At 42.7% G+C, this 16341-nt stretch overlaps 1 protein-coding gene across 1 annotated transcript in view; it reads left to right on the top strand.

Annotated features, from left to right (window-relative positions):
* The first annotated feature begins 8053 nt into the window (after positions 1–8053).
* The window catches only part of TUBGCP3 (tubulin gamma complex component 3), a 48626-nt gene continuing 40338 nt past the window's right edge, over positions 8054–16341 (top strand). The window contains exons 1-3 of the mRNA XM_060233711.1: positions 8054–8404; positions 14006–14113; positions 15869–15936. Coding sequence (XP_060089694.1) covers positions 8329–8404; positions 14006–14113; positions 15869–15936 — 252 coding nt within the window. The 5' untranslated portion in view covers positions 8054–8328. The remainder of the gene's footprint in view (positions 8405–14005; positions 14114–15868; positions 15937–16341) is intronic.

The following is a 16341-nucleotide window of genomic DNA, read 5'->3' as shown; positions in this document are numbered from 1 at the left end:
CACCTGACTGTATGCAAGATTAATTCCTTATTATGCAATGTTTGCCATCTTTTAAAGTTGTGACAATAGCTTAGATTGTAAACCTTGCTTCCATTTGCTTGCCCTCTTGGTTGTAATGGAAGCATTTCTCCACTCCACTTTCTTCTGGCACCAGGTGCTTTTCCGGCTCATTGAAAGACTCTAGAGGAATGTGCTCTGCAGTGGAGGATTGCATCCATGGCAGGAGAACCTGGAAATCTTACAGACATGTTTTGAACCCTGTTGGTCTCCTGTGAATGTATTGTAAAGATTTGGTTCCAGTGATAAATAAGCCTCCAAACTGAAGAAAGATGGATGAAATGTCTTGATATCTAGAACAGATGTCTTTGGAAGGGCTTCATTTAGTTCCATGAACTAAATACTGGAATATTGTCACTCCTTTGTGATTGGAAAGACTGCTTTTGAGCTGTCTTCTGTTAATGTTTTTTTTTTTTTGCTATATGCTGTTTTCTATTTGAAGTTCTATGTGCAAGCTTTGTCAGAACACCACTGACCTTTACATTATACTGTCATTGTTTAAAATTTATGGTTTCTCTTAGGGTTTTTTTTATTTACACAGTACAAGCTGCAGTACAAGCAGAGAATCAAGCCTTAGGATTTAAGCTAAATAGAGAGCATCAAGATTTTCACCAGACTTTAGGTTTTAATTAAAAGTGTGCTGTATAGACAGTTCTTTGGGAAGTCAAAAATCACTTAAATCGTGTTTTAACATGATTGCCTAGGCCTGAGGTGTCAAATGTGTGGTCCACAGGCCAAACTGGCCCACCTAGAGCTTCAAGCAGGCCTGTGGAGCATTCTTCTCCCCCTCCCTCCTCCTGTCCTCATTTTGTGAAGCTCCGAGGCTGCTGATGACATAACCAGTTCCTTGTGCCTTCTCTTTGCAGAGGCTAAAAAGAAAAGCTGCAAAGAAAATGCAGAATGGATTTTCTTTTCAGGCTTCTGGACAGAGCAGACATGGGCTAGGTCATCATAGCATATTTAATTCTCAACAAAGCCCCACTGGTGGATAAATCCAGACTTTGAAGCCATGAACAGACAAAACAGATCTTTCTTCCAACCAGAGAAAAACTCCAAGTTTTCAGATGGTTTTGTCCCATAGCTGCCCTGAGTCTGCTTGCAGAAAGGGCGGGATATAAACATAAGGTAAATAAAAATAAATAAATAAAATAGTTACTTGAATTTTCATGGGATGAACTGTGGAACAAAGTTCAACAAGCTCAAGACTTGATCACATCCTTGCTGCTGACAAAGTTCTTTTGGTCACAATTGTTTTTGTTTGCTGGGTACTGACTCAATAGTAAGCCCTTTCTTTTACGTAATTATGATTTGTATATTCTTTTTTATAATCCTCTTAACATAACATTTCCTAACATTTTTTCACCTGTGTTCTCAGTGATCTAGTTCTATTCTGTGAGGGTCAGAGATAATCTGTGCACAGAATCAACTTTTCTATGCATCCTCTTGCTTTAAAAGGAGGCAGTAATATAGCAATATTTCAGCAGTTTTGTGGAGGTTGGGTAACACTTAAACATCTCATTTTTTAGGTATCTTGCTTGTGTCTTTTCATCTTATAAGTATCGTTTTGCATATACTCTTACTAGTGGTATCCCTCCTCTGATTAAAATGCCAAGATGTTTTCTGTTGACAATACCAAGGTATAGAAGGCCATGGTATATTAGCATGGTTGAATGTGCTGCCAGAGACTTTGAAGGATATACGTTGATCCATATAAGAAAATATGTACTCTGTGGCTCCGTCTGGAATGACTGTTTGCTAATCAGATATTGAGCAGAGGAAGAATATCAAAACTGTCTTGAATTTCCAGAAAGGACGAGTTCTCTTTCTCTCTCAAGTTTGGGCTTCTGTGAATTTTTTTTTAATGCACAGCTCTAGAACATGATGTGGACTTTGAACCGTCTTTATTAAAGTTGTGAAAGAGCTCTGTAGCTCATAAATTTAAAGAGACATTGACACAGAGTCCTGGAAGTTTGGCTATTGTAATTGTGATTTCTGAATTTTGGTTTTATATTGTTGTTATTTTGTTAAGAATATATTTTTTGCATTGTGGTTTGGTGCAATTTGTTTCTATTGCCATTACACAGTAGCCTATCAGAGTTCACACAAAGGAGTATGGCTTCTGATGTAATCAAAGACTGTTAGGGCTTTTTTGTAGCAGAAACTCCTCTGCATATTAGGCCACACCCCTCTCATGTAGCCAATCCTCCAAGAGTTTACAGAGCTCTTATTACAGAGCCTACTGTAAGCTCTTGGAGGACTAGCTACATCAGGGGTGTGTGGCATAATATACAAAGGAGTTCCTGCTACAAAAAAAGCCCTGCTGTTAGAATAGTAGAGTGCCTGTAGGGTTTGAAACTAGTGAGGAAGACGTCCTTTAGCTCTTACAACAATATAAATTGTTTTCATTCAAATAGCTTTAACTTGGGAAAAGAAAAGCCATGCATGTTATACTTTTTGACTTAGCAGGACACTTTTCTGATTTTCGACTGAAACAACTGCATCAGTGCCAAATTTTTGTTATCTGGTTTGATGAAGCTTTGATTCAAACAAAATAGATGCAGAAACTTGGCAAACAGAACCAGAAATTACAGAGCTCTTTTCACGTAACTTTAATATGTAAGAATGAGTACAGATGCATCACATGAACACTTGGTTAAAAATATTATTTTCAGATTATGTATCATTCCCATAATTATGATAGAAAACACTGTAAAAACCTATGCAGTAAAATACTCATGTTTTAAAAGAACGATATGGTTTTCAGTGACACATGGTCAAATGCAGCTCACTTGTTACTTTCCCAACTGCTAATTATTTATTAGATTTTTAGTCACTGTTCACCCAAAGGGTCTTGCAACTACTTACAACATTAAAACCAATAAGGTAAAACAACATAAAAAATAATATAAAATATTAACACTAAAATATTAAATTATTAAAATATGTCACTATCAACATACCCAGGGTGGTATTCTAGCAGGAGCTCCTTTGCATATTAGGTCACACACCCCTGCTGTAGCCCATCCTCTAAGAGCTCTTACTACAGGGCCTACTGTAAGCTCCAGGAGGACTGACTACATCAGGGGTGTGTGGCCTAATATGCAAAGGAGCTCCTGCTAGAACTCCAGCCCTGAACGTCCCATAGGTATGAGGGTCTCAAACCAGACCGGAAATTGCCACTGGCTGGGCAGGGAGGCCGGCGTGCAGCCCGGCCTGAAGATTGCCGCTGGCTGGGCGGGGACACTGGCGTGCAGCCTGACCCAGAGATCGCTGCCGGTGGGGAGGCTGGTTTGCAGCCCGGCCCGGAGATCGCTGCGTGCCAGCCTCCCTGCCAGCCAGTGGTGATTTCCGGGTTGTATGCCTGCCTCCCCACCCAGCCGGTGGTGATCTGTGGGCTGTGGCCTAATATGCAAAGGAGCTCCTGCTAGAACTCCAGCCCTGAACGTCCCATAGGTATGAGGGTCTTGAACCAGACTGGAAATCGCCACTGGCTGGACAGGGAGGCTGGCGCACGGCCTGGCCCGAAGATTGCTGCCGGCTAGGTGGGGACGCTGGCGTGCAGCCTGACCCGGATAAATGTACTTATCATTCGTGAGCCAGCAGGAACTAATTAGCATATTAGGCCACACCCCCTGATATTAGCATATCAGGCCCCGCCATCTGGGATAATCAAGTGGAAGTTGAATTGGTGGAAGCTGGCTCCCACCCCCCATCCCTGCCACCCCTCCTTCCCTCCCTTCATGCAGAAACTGCAGCTGCTCCCACCAGACTCAAGGCACCAAAATACCCCACCAACCATCCTTCACAACACCCACCACTCAGACTCCAGAGAGAGAGAGAGAGATAAAGGGGAGATAAAGAAATGAGAGGGAAGAAATGGAATTAAAGGAAATAAAGAAAGGGGGGGGTAAGAAATGGAAATAAAGGGAAATAATTGTGGGGGGGGGGAGAAAAGAAAATAGCAGCCCGGCCCGGAAATCGCTGTGCGCCGGCCTCCCTGCCCATCCAGTGGCGATTTCCGGGCTGCACGCCTGCCTCCTGACCCAGCCGGTGGCTATCTGTGGGCTGTGTGCCGGCCACCCCACCCAGCCGGTGGTGGTCTCTGGGCCGGGCTGCTATTTTCTTTTCTTCCCCCCGCCCTGCAATTTTCCCCCTTTATTTCTATTTCTTACCCCCCCTTTCTTTATTTCCTTTATTTCCATTTCTTCCCTCTCATTTCTTTATCTCCCTTTATCTCTCTCTCTCTGGAGTCTGAGTGGTGGGTGTTGTGAAGGACGGTTGGTGGGATATTTGGGTGCCTTGAGTCTGGTGGGAGTAGCTGCAGTTTCTGCATGAAGGGAGGAAAGGAGGGGTGGCAGGGATGGGGGGTGGCAGCCAGCTTCCACCAATTCAACATCCACTTGATTAACCCAGGTGGCGGGGCCTGATATGCTAATATCAGGGGGTGTGGCCTAATATGCTAATTAGTTCCTGCTGGCCCACAAATGAAGTTATAAGTTTCTAAGTGGCCCTTGGCAGAAAAAAGGTTCCCCACCCCTGCATTAGGGGCTTTAAAGGTTAACACCAACACCTTGAATTGGATCTGCAGACTAATTGGTAGCCAGTGTAACTGCTGCAGAATAATAATAAATAATAATAATAATATCGCCTTGTGTGTAGTATAGTCAAGAGATTCTAAGATAGTCTGGTAGCCTGAAGTCCTAGTTTTTTTACCATTATGCACCACTAGTTGGCAAACTAGATTTGTTTTTTAGGCAAGAGGGAGGCAATGGCAAACCATCTCTTGCTTTAAAAAGAAGTCTGATGTTCTGATCAGCAACCTGGCAGCTGCATTCTGGATGACCTGCAGTTTTTGAAGCATTTTCAAGAGTAGCCCTACATAGAGCAAATTGCAATAGTCCAGTCTGGAGGTAATCGTTGCATGGATCAATATGGCAAGCTCTGACACAGACAAATAGGGAGCCAGCTGGAGACTTGCAACTGTCCACCTGGACTTGAGACCTAGATTTCATGTCTCATTACCAATCTCCATGCTTTCTCCTTGCCTACTATCCCTCTGCATATCACACCTAATCCAATCACACCTGCTGTTATCATTTGCCTGCTAATGTCATTCAGCATCTGAAATCATTCCACTTTTCACTATATGACAAATGCATTTAACATTGCTCAGTTGCCCTAGTCTCAGAGTGTTGGAATAAACAATTTTATTATGAATAACCCACAATATCAGTATGATTCAAACAAGAGGAGAGGTTGTAACCTAGGCACAAGTTATATGAACATTTTTCAGTTTAAGGCAGGGGTGTCGAACTCATTTGTTAAAAGAGGGCTGGATGTGACATAAATGAGACTTTGAGAGGCCAGGGCATGTTGGGTTGGGCCTTGTGTGTACCTATTTAAGATTAGATAGCAGAGATATAAATTTGATAAAGAACAGAGACAAACAGAAATGTATTTTTTTAAAAAACAAACCCTTAAAACGTTAGCACTCGGTCTTAAGGATGCTTTCTTTATATTTTTCCCATGGGATCCAGAGAACTGAGCAAAGGAAGCTCTGGCTCTTTCCTTCCTTCCCCAGGGGACTGGGGGTGGGGGTGAAAGAGCCTCAACCAAAAGAAAAAAATAAGAGGTTTTGCTGTGTAGCTCCTGTGCAATTGAGCAAGCCTTGCAAACCAAGCTTTGATACAGAAGCAAGAGAGAGGGAGAAGGAAGCTGGTGACAGCCAGATGCTTGGGGGCCTGATAGAAGCCCTCCGGGGGCCTGATTCGGCCCCCGAACTGCATGTTTGACACCCCTGGTTTAAGGTACTTAAAAATTCACTTGCTGTTTTTCCATCGTTTCTGCACTGCCACCTAGTGTTAACAATGCAGACAAAATTCAAGTCCATAGTACTTTAAAGATCAACATGTATGCTTTCTTGAGCCAAAGCTCACTTTATCTGATACCAGATATATCTAATTTCAAAGTGAGTGAATCATGACAATCACCAAAATCACCAAGCCATGCCAGATGGTGGTGGAAAGTGCCATCTAATCTCAACTGACTTACAGCTTTGTATGTGACTTAAACCTTGAATTGGACCTGGTAACTTATGGGCAGCCAATGAAGTGATTGCAGAATGGAAGTGATGCCTGTGTGCCACCTAGCTCTGATAAAAGTTGTGCCATAGCATTCTGTACCAACTGGAGTCTCCAAATTAACTTCAAGGGGAAATCTATGTAGAGTGCATTGCATAGTCTAGTCTTGAGGTTACCATGGTTATGGATCCAGATTTCCAGATTGATGTAGTCAAAGTAGGGGTCCATCTTCTGAGCTAAACACAGTTGGAAGAAAGCGCTCTTTTTGGCAGCTGCAACAGCTTGTTCCTCCAGTAACAATGTTGGGTCCAGTATAACTCTCAACTGAGGCTCTCAACTGAGTCAAAAAGGATCAGCTGAACCTCAGCAAAGTGGCAAGCTCTGTGACCTTCAAGACTTTCACCTTCCCATCTGGCATCACTTCTGCTTTGCCTGGGTTCAGTCTCAGTTTATTTGCTTTCAGCCATTCAACCCAGCAGTCATGTAGCGGCATAAGACCTCTACTGCATCACCAGGTGATTTGGATAGAGGTGTAAAGTTGGGTGTCTGCTGCATATAGATCACATTCAGTTCTAAAACTGCAAATGGTTTCTCATTAAGGTTTTAATGACCTTGAATAACATGGGGGGGGGGGGATAAATCTGCAACCTGTGGAACCTCACAAGACAACTCCCAAATTGTTGCCAATCACTAACAACAACTCTTTGAGTCTGATCTGTGTGCTTTTAGTATTAAAATTGTTAAATTCATTTTAAGCTGTTCAAGAAGAAGATGATATTGGATTTATATCCTGCCCTCCACTCTGAAGAGCTCACAATCTCCTTTACCTTCCTCCCCCACAACAGACACCTTGTGAGGTGGGTGGGGCTGGAGAGGGCTCTCACAGCAGCTGTCCTTTCAAGGACAACCTCTGCCAGAACTATGGCTGACCCAAGGCCATTCCAGCAGGTGCAAGTGGAGGAGTGGGGAATCAAACCCGGTTCTCCCAGATAAGAGTCCGCACACTTAACCACTACACCAAACTGGCTCTCCATGATTTTTAAAAAGATTCTATGGCCAGGGTAGTTTAATGGTGGGTTTCAATTTGTAGTTTTTTTAATGTTTGTGTTATTTTATAAGCAGTCTTGGACAGGTTCCCCAGGAGAGTCAGTATTCTCTAAATGTACTTATTTCTGAGGGTGTATGATAATCACCAAGAAATACAATGCAGTGTCAGAGGGCCATGAAGTCAGAAATACCTTTTAGAAAAATTTGGACAATAAACACAGGAGCTAGAACCTCTCTTCATTATTTGCAAAATTTTTTTTAAAAGAGAGCAATCCACTGCCAGCAGTTTCAAACGGTATAGTCCGTCATATCTAATTTTGTTGCACGTGTATCTCTTTATACCAACTCAGTTCGGCTAGTTTCTTCTCTTCTTAAGCATCACCAGCTGGAGTGGAGACTGGGCGGCTCAAGCATTAGTACTCCGCGGCCAACAATTCGAATAACACTAAAATCAGAACTAAACTAGGCCATACCAGGTTAGTTCGAAGGCCAATCAGAACTTGGAAGGAAGATCCGGTATTGCTTTCAAGGGCTGCAAAACCGGGAGTTTCCGACCAGAAAATTATCTTTGCACACTTCCAAACGTTACAGGCCACTTCCTCCCTGAAATCCACAAGGCAAGGCACTTTCTAAATGTAACTCAAACTGAAGCATCTCTCTCTCTCTCAAAAAAAATCTGAATTCCCGAAAATCAATACCCAAGCCCGTCAGAAACATGCTGCAGCAGTTTCAAAGATGTGCAGCCAGCGACTGCTACAAGACACGAGGCAGCCTCGTTCTTTTCCGAAATGCATTTGTCCGCAAAACAGGACAAATAAAATCATGGCTCTTCTGCTGCAGTCGGGAACAGTCTCACTGCATTTCGGTTGTTGCTCCGGGGAAGGTGTTCAGTGTTGCGCTGTCCGGGCTGCGGAGCATTATGGGGGGCCGTGTTTGAAACCCGCCGCTCTCCCCCCCCTTCTTCTTTCCCACCCTCCTCCCTTTTTCGGCGGGTTCTGTTAAAAATGGTGTCCTAACTAACGGGCCGGGCGGGAAGACTCGGAGAAATAAGCGCGACGCTGCCCACCCCGCAGGAGGGCCGGGTGGCCGTCGGCGAGGATTCCTCCCTCGCTCTCCCTTCTCCCCCCCCGCCCCATTCGCGCCGATGGCGAGTCCGGATCAGAAATCCCCCAACGTCCTGCTGCAGACGCTGTGCTGCCGCATCTTGGGCAAGGGCGAAGGTAACCTGTTTGTGTCTGCTCCTCCTGCCCAAAGTCACCCAGCGCGGGGAGGAAGGAGGTGGGGAGGGAAAGGCAGCCAGGCGGATCCCCCATTCTCTCCCTCTCTCTGCATTCCGGGGGTGGCGAGGGAAAGGGGATACCGACTCCTGTCAGACTCTCCGCCTCTTGGAGCAATGCATGCTCGGCATGCCGGGCTTTGCCCCACCCCACCGGCAGAGGATGGAAGAGCGGGGGTGGGGTGGGGGGTAGAGTTGCCAGATCTGCGTTGGGAAACTGCTGGAGATTTGGGGATGGGCCTGGGAAGGACAGGGAGCTCAGTAAGGGACAGTGCCCTAGAACCCACCCTCCAAAGGATCCATTTTCTCCAGGGGAACTGATTTCTATAGTCTGTAATTCCAGAGGATCTCCGGGTCCCACCTGGAGGCTGGCATACCTACCCTGCCTACCTGGTTCCTGTGCAGTGGGAACAAATTGGGAGAGGGCAGGTAGGGTTGGGTTCTCTTCTCTCCTGCCCTCGTGAAAAGATGTGCCCAAAAGAATAACACTCAAATGTCATCCTCTGTTGGGAGGAACCGTGGGGGAGCAGTTGCATGTCGAAGGTATCTAGGTGCAGTCTCCAGTTGAAAAGAGCAGGTAGTGAAAGATAACTGCCCAGAGATCCTGCACAGCAGTTGTCAGTCTGCTAGACTGTTTATAGGCCCAAGGTCTGGTCTCACTAAGAGGCAGCTTCATCTGACTATGGAGCTGGGGGTGTGGAAACTCCAGGTTGAAAGGATAACCCTCCACCCTTGTTGGGCAAGTCCTGGTACCTCAGCCTTGCATACTGAATGGAATTGTACATGATGTAAATAAACAGGTACAGCATGTACCATTACACTTCTGAAGAAGTGCCACATCTGTGATCAGGAAGGAAGGAGACACTGCATGTTTCTATGTATATAGTGAGTACAGGCCTGGTCAGCTACTCAGCTACCTCCCTGTAGGGAGATAGCTTTTAAAAATACTGTTTTTTCTCATGCTTTTGATTGAAACAAAGTGATTACATTTTGTTCTGACCCAAAATATAAGTGTTGTAATAATACTGTTTAAATCATAGGAGGTCAGAAGAGTTTTGATAGACAGGTATTGAACCAAATGTCATTCCATTATAAGATGCTAGTCAGTCATAGTATACACTACAATTTTTAATAGTTCTACAAGATCTGCTTTATAGAAATTTGGATTGGTTGTTCTTAATGCGTTTTACAAGACTATAACTGGATACCTGTATATGCACATTTTCACTTAAACTTATCATTTGTGAAGAACCTCTCTTATCTATTATTTGCAACTTCTGTCTCATCCCGCAGTGGCCCTGAGGAGGGCTGAGCTTGATCTCCCCTTTGTCAGGTCTTGTATTCATGTCGCTTTGATTAGTGGTTTGAACAAGGAGAGGAATACTTCAACAAGCTAATTCTCAAGGCAAAGCCTTACCCTGCTGCATACTATCAGGGCTTCATCCTTACCAGCTAATTCCTGGGGTTTCCCTCCACATAACTCTAAACCTTGTGACTTTGTGTTCAGTTTAGAGTCCTGGCCTGAATGGCCCAGTCACTTCAGATCGCAGAAGCAAAACAAGGTTGCCCCTGGTTAGTACTGGGAAGGAAGGCCAGGGTTGCTAAGCAGAGGCAGGCAATGGCAAACCACCTCTGAATATCTCTTGTCTTGAAGACCCTAAAGAATTGTCAGAAGATGGCTGCAACTTGACAGCACTTTCCATCACCATTCAGTCTTTGATGCCTCATTTAACAGGAGTGTCTCATCCAGCTCCAAATTTGTTCTGTGGTCTGGATTGGTTAAAAGGAGCCATAACGGAGCTCCCTGCCTTTTAAATTTCACCTTCTTTAAACTCAGAATTGCTTTTCCTTCTATTCATTTTCAGAGTATGCCAAGAGCCATGTTTAGACCTATGTCTCAGTGGAGCCTTAGAACTGGAAGACCTCCTCCATTATGTTTTGTTCTGCTCTCTATATGGAGCCATAGTCCAAATTTCTTACAGCCTTGATATGAGTTCAGTGGTGGAGAAAATTATTTTCTGGTATAGATCCATGTGTTATCTGCATGGTTTCATTGTATGCTTTGATGGGTATGAAAATTCAACCTAGAGCTGTGCTCAAGCCCCAGCTTGCTGTAGCTTGGTTTGAATGTTTATTATAGCTGTTGTTTCTGTTCTGGGAGCTAAGGAATTTCATCTTTGTTTTTCTTCATTTTTATCAAACTGGTTTTTATTGTTATTTCTTACTAACCCCTGCATTTTAGGTATGCTCAGTTTTATTTAAGATTGCAGTAATCTTTGGCCATTTGCAATAAGCTGCTGCTATTCTGTCTCAGACTCACAGAATGCTCACGCTCTGAGGTTTGATGGCTGGATTCGGATGTACATTTCTAGTCCCATTTCAGACAAATTTACACTTGAAAGAGTCATGACAAAATTTGCTCTCTGCCTTAACTCCTTCTTCCTGTCTTGTAAACTTTCTACTTAATTAGGATCTCCACAAATCTGAAGAAGTGAGCTGTGACTTATTAATACTCATTAATTTTTTTGTTAGAATTTATGGTGCCACTGGTCTTCTATTTCATTTAGCTGAATACTGTCACAGCAGAGTTGGCTTGCCCATGGTACACCAAGGCAGTGGGTGCAGTCTGATCATCAAACTTCAAAGTACCGGCAGTGCCAAAACTAGTTCTGTTGCTGTTTCACTCACCTGCACATGGTATTGTGTCTGCTGTGGCAAGCGACAGCCAAGGTGGTGGGTGGCCTGCCATGAGCCTTCTCTTTTCCTCTCTAGGCTCTCAATCCAGTCAGTAAGAGTTAACTGAAAGTAGGAAGCATCATGTCCTTCATGACCTCAGTCTTTCTAATTAGTATTACCTCCATCTTGTGAACAATCAGTATCAATTTGCTCGCTCTTAGCTATTTACCACAGTGGACAGACAATACCTCAAAATCTTTACCACATCACTAGTAGATTTGGATAGAGAGCTACAGAGCTGGGTGTTGCCAGCATACTGATGGCATCTAATTCCAGAATGATGAATTATTTCTCCTGAAGGCTTTACTTACAGGTCAAAACCATGGGGGTTAAAATTGCACTCTGGAACCCCACAGGATAATTCCACGTTGAAGATAACTGGCCTTCAATGGCAATGCTTTGAGTCTGGTTTGTAAAAAATTGTTTAAACCAAGCTAGAGTACAATGAGTAGAGTACCTACTATGTCTCTAGATTTCTCAGTAAAATAGCATGGTTTACTGTACCAAATGCAGATTTATCCAGAAGGAACAGCAAAGAGGCATGGCTGTTGTTAGATGGAGATCATCAACTAAAGTCACCAGTGCCATCTCTGTTCCAACAACAGATCTACAACAGATGAATTATCCAAGAAGGACTGGAGCCATTCTGCCACTTCTCTGTCAATCACCTTGCACAGAAAAGGCAGATTAGGGAGTGGGTAATAACCAGCCACATTACTATTCTGTAGAGAATTTTTTTTTAAAGTAACATACAGATAACTGCTTCTTTGGGTGTTGAAGAGAAGGTGCCCTAAGTCAGTGATTGATTTACAATGGTCATAAATGACTTCTTGACAAAGTCCTTACACAATTTTAGCAATCAGGAAGGACAGGAATCCAGAGCACAAGTGGGTGGCATTAATAGATTTAGATAACTTATTTCAAAACTTCTTCAGATTCAGATTACTATTTATAGCAATAATTGCAGTATTATTTAAAATAAAAGCTTTTTTCTTTTTGCTAAAACAGTCCACAGTTTGGGGCAATAGGTGGATTTCTGGAAGGCCAACTGAAATGAGATGTATACCTCCTTTTTTTGCTATACTACGTGGAAGTATTGTATCCATGTATCCAGGCTTTTATATTCCCAGAAGTCCCGTCGCCTAGCTTTACTATCATTCTTCTTCAGTTGTCAGGCATAAGTTTGGCCATGATTCCTTGGGGAAGCAGCATGGACCTTGGGCACCCCTAGCTTAAATTTCCAGTCTCTAGTTTTAATGTTTTGTATGTATTTTGACTCTGGTTTTTTAACAGTTTTTAAAAATTGTTTTAATAACCTTGGGGGTTGATTTTAATGGTTTTAAAATGTAGTCTTATGTACATTTTCAGTTGTTCGCTGCCTTGGTGGCCCTTGTAACTGCAGAAAGGCAGAGGGAGGAAAGAAATAGGTTCACTGCAGGCCACCCACTTGGTTGTGCCACAATCTTGGCTGTCAGTTGCCAAAGCAGAGCCAATATCATGCACAGGTGGGCAGAATGGCAACAAAACTGATTTTGGTATCGCTTGTACTTTGATGATCAGACTGTACCAACTGCCTTGGTATGTGGGGGAAGGGAATGAGTTTCTCTGAAGGAAGCAACAGACTTGGACTTAGGTGCATTCCTCTGATTGTCAAGTGCATCAAAAAGAGCTGTTCCAAGCACAGATGTAGGTTGTTCATCAAACTGAGACATATCTGCCCCTGTGTTCAGAAGCTGAGACCAAATCTTGTTTCTAAAGTCATCTAATCCTGGTTCCAAGTCGGCATGTGCTTGTCTATGAGTGAATGGTTTGGCTTGAACATTAGTCCCTGTGTTGGAGTTCTGGAAACTGTCAGAAGCACCCTGGTGATTGGCGGGGGCTGCTGAAACTAGTACTTTGATTTGAGTCCTTCCCATTTCTGCTGCCTCCAGATCCATTTCGTTCTTGGTTCCAGCCAGTGCAAGGCTGTGTGGGGCGGGAGCCTCCATTATTTCTGTATTGAGAATGGGGACCATTGTTTGTATAGGTGACTGTTTGGATGGGTTTCAGTTGTTTGGAGTCAGGATTTTGTGGCTTGGATTTGGCTGCTTCAGGGCAATGATGCTGGAAGGGATTCTCTGGGAGTTTTAGAAGTGTCTCAGAGGGGTGCAGAAGGAAAGAGGGATCATTGAGGGAATGCCAAATATAACAAAAAAAAGTCCTCACCCAGTGGCGTAAGATGGCAACAGAAGAGGACAGAGGAATCCTCTGGAAAGAGAGTTTGGTGCCATGACTGAGTAGGTCCTCTCTCGCTTTGCCACCTGCCTAATCTCAGAAGATGGGGACATCCCCCTTGTATCATCTGTGCTATTAATGGTGCTGATTGATAGCGTACATACGGTATACCAGTGATTATGCTGCCACCAGTGCTTGTGGACTAGCATTTACCACCTGGTATCTGGTATGTTCTGGTTCATTTCACTGGCTAAGTTACGAGTGACAGATAAATATCCCAAACTGTACGTTCCTTTCACATTTATTTAAGGTAGGAGCAATCATTCAAATACCTATAGAGGGAATGGAAACTTGTGCAGTTCTTGTTTATCTTTTGAGGTGATTCAGCACATATTTCTCAAATGTATACCCATTGCACACACCCACACGGAAGAATTGGGCAAAATATCTTTATTGTGTGTAGGAATACACTTACGACTTTCATGCTGGCCTGTTGTAAATGCAACATTCTGTGTATTTGTCTTTGTTAAAAATTAATCTTGTAAACAAATAGTCTGTTATTAATTGTCAAATTTAATTGTGGTTTTTGTTCCAGCTGATGTAGCTCAACAGTTTCAGTATGCAGTGCGAGTCATTGGAAGCAACTTTGCCCCCACTGTTGAGAGAGATGAATTTCTAGTAGCAGAAAAAATTAAAAAAGAGCGTAAGTTTTTTCTTTGTGTTCCTTGTCACCTAATTTTTGGTCCCTTGTGGATAGATCAGGTACAATATAATTCTAATTACTACATATTATGTTTCTTATTATTACGTATAATTTATATACATCCGTCCATACACACACATACATACACACACTTTTATATGTTTTCCTAACATCATTATCTTTACCAGATAAAATTTTTAGGGAAAGGGGGAGAAGAAATAGTTTAATAGCAAATAAGTAGGTATTATATTTTGTCTGATCCAGGATTCTAGTCCTCATGGGCGTATGGATATAAGAAATACGGTAAACCCTGTAGCAAGGTTCTAGTAGCCCTGCTGTAGTTTCTGAGTTGTATTTCACTTAGCTTGGCTAAATGTGGGCATGTTCTCCAGCATAAAGACCCTCTTGAACCAGAGGAGGGTTCCGAGTGACAGAAGAAGGTTTAGTTGAGCTAAGCAGTAGAACACAACCCTGAGCCTGCTTCGGCGGGGGAGGGCGGGATATAAATAAAATTTTACATTACATTACATACATTACATAAGCAGAGTTATGCCCTTCTAAGTCCATTGAAAACAGTGGACTTAGATGGGTGTAACTTTGTTTCAGTTTGCACTGCAAATAACTGCAAGCAGTGGCAAACAATGAGGAAAGAAACTGGAGCAACAGGAATGAAAGTTGGTCAGAGATTGGTTAAACAGTTGAAGGAAACTTGCATTAGTTGTTGGTTGTTTTGGGAGGGGGAGTGTATCCTGAGGCAGGCTGGCTTTAAAACTGAGATGGCAGAATTAAATATATATATATTTTCCCTTCCACTTCAAATAATGTCCTGCCTGCTTAGCAGGTAAGACTGTTGATAGGGTGCATGGTAGACAGTACCCCAACTAGTCTTGTTGGGCAAGATCGAGCAAACCACTGTGAACTGCTTTGAATGGGGCTTGCCTTATTTCAGTTCTGCTTGTATTGCTCTCAGCCTTACTTGGGCATTTTGCTATTAAGAGATGATTTCACAGTTCAATGTGAACTGGGCTACAGTTAAGCCATTGTGGAAATTCAGTTGATGCTTTGAGGGGCCAGTGGAAAGGGGAGTCCTCCTGGACTCTGGCTTTTTGTCAATTATAGGGTGTGTGTGAGAGGGCTGATCACTAAGGAACTCAGAGCATTTTCTTTAGTGTATTCAAAGCTATATTTTTGTCTGTTTTTCTCTACTCAGAAGTTTGGAATGTGACTGAAAGTTCTTCACTTTTGGAAATAGTTTTTCCCTCATGCTTCCTTTGTATTCTGATGCTGGAAACATTGATTCACTAGTATCGTACATACTTGCCTCTGACCTTGGCATTAGCTGAATTCCATTTTGCACAATGTAAAAAAAAAAAAAAGATGCCGAAGAGTGTTGGAAAATTTCACCTTACTGCAATGAGATGTAGAAATAGTTAACTGACAGGATAATACCAACTACTGTTTCCTCCAAGCTAAGGCAACAATTGGATACTTTCCACCACCTAAAGTGGCAGAACTTTTCCTTCCTCTTTGGGGAGATGTTGATAAGCTAATCTCTCGCCATGACAACTGCCCAGTTAGCGACCAACCAACCTCTAAGCAAAGAGATGGGTTTTTTTTTTGTCAAATGGAAGACAGTTGTTACATCTATTCTAACGCATCACTGCAGGATAGAGGACAAAACTGAGCATAATACTTGATTTCAATTTTAATATTCCATATGCTTATGGTGGTTCTAATGTGCCTTTGTCTTCACAGTTGTGCGGCAAGGAAGGGAAGAAAGTGCTGCTTTGTTTTCAGAGCTTTATAGAAAACTCTACTCACAGGTACAGGATTAAATTGGGATGAACTGAATTGGGCAGTGTGATTTTTGTTAGAATGAGTTTTTTAGAAATGTTTTTGGGTTTGTTCCCAGCTGACTTGCAAAATATTAAAAACTATCTATCTATCACTGCTCATACAGTTTTTGCCTCAAGCAGAAATTAAAATAAAAATTAAATTACTTTGTGTTATTTCCCTGGTATTTAATTATTGCTCCTATAATTATTACCAATAATAATAATAATTGGTATTTAATTATTGCTCCTATAAATTTTGCCATCAAAAGGGTGACAAGATTGTTTTTGTCCAATAGTAGCCACATGACCTGGGCTCTTGTATTAAGCACTTCTGTGTTTTTACGTAAAGATTAAATTAGCTGTCAGCTCATTGTATATAAAGCACTCTACAAT

Source organism: Heteronotia binoei, chromosome 3 (genome assembly GCF_032191835.1).
Source record: "Heteronotia binoei isolate CCM8104 ecotype False Entrance Well chromosome 3, APGP_CSIRO_Hbin_v1, whole genome shotgun sequence".
Taxonomy (NCBI): Eukaryota; Metazoa; Chordata; class Lepidosauria; order Squamata; family Gekkonidae; genus Heteronotia; species Heteronotia binoei.
Note: the sequence above shows the minus strand (reverse complement) of the source record. Positions and strands in the feature narration are given on the sequence as shown.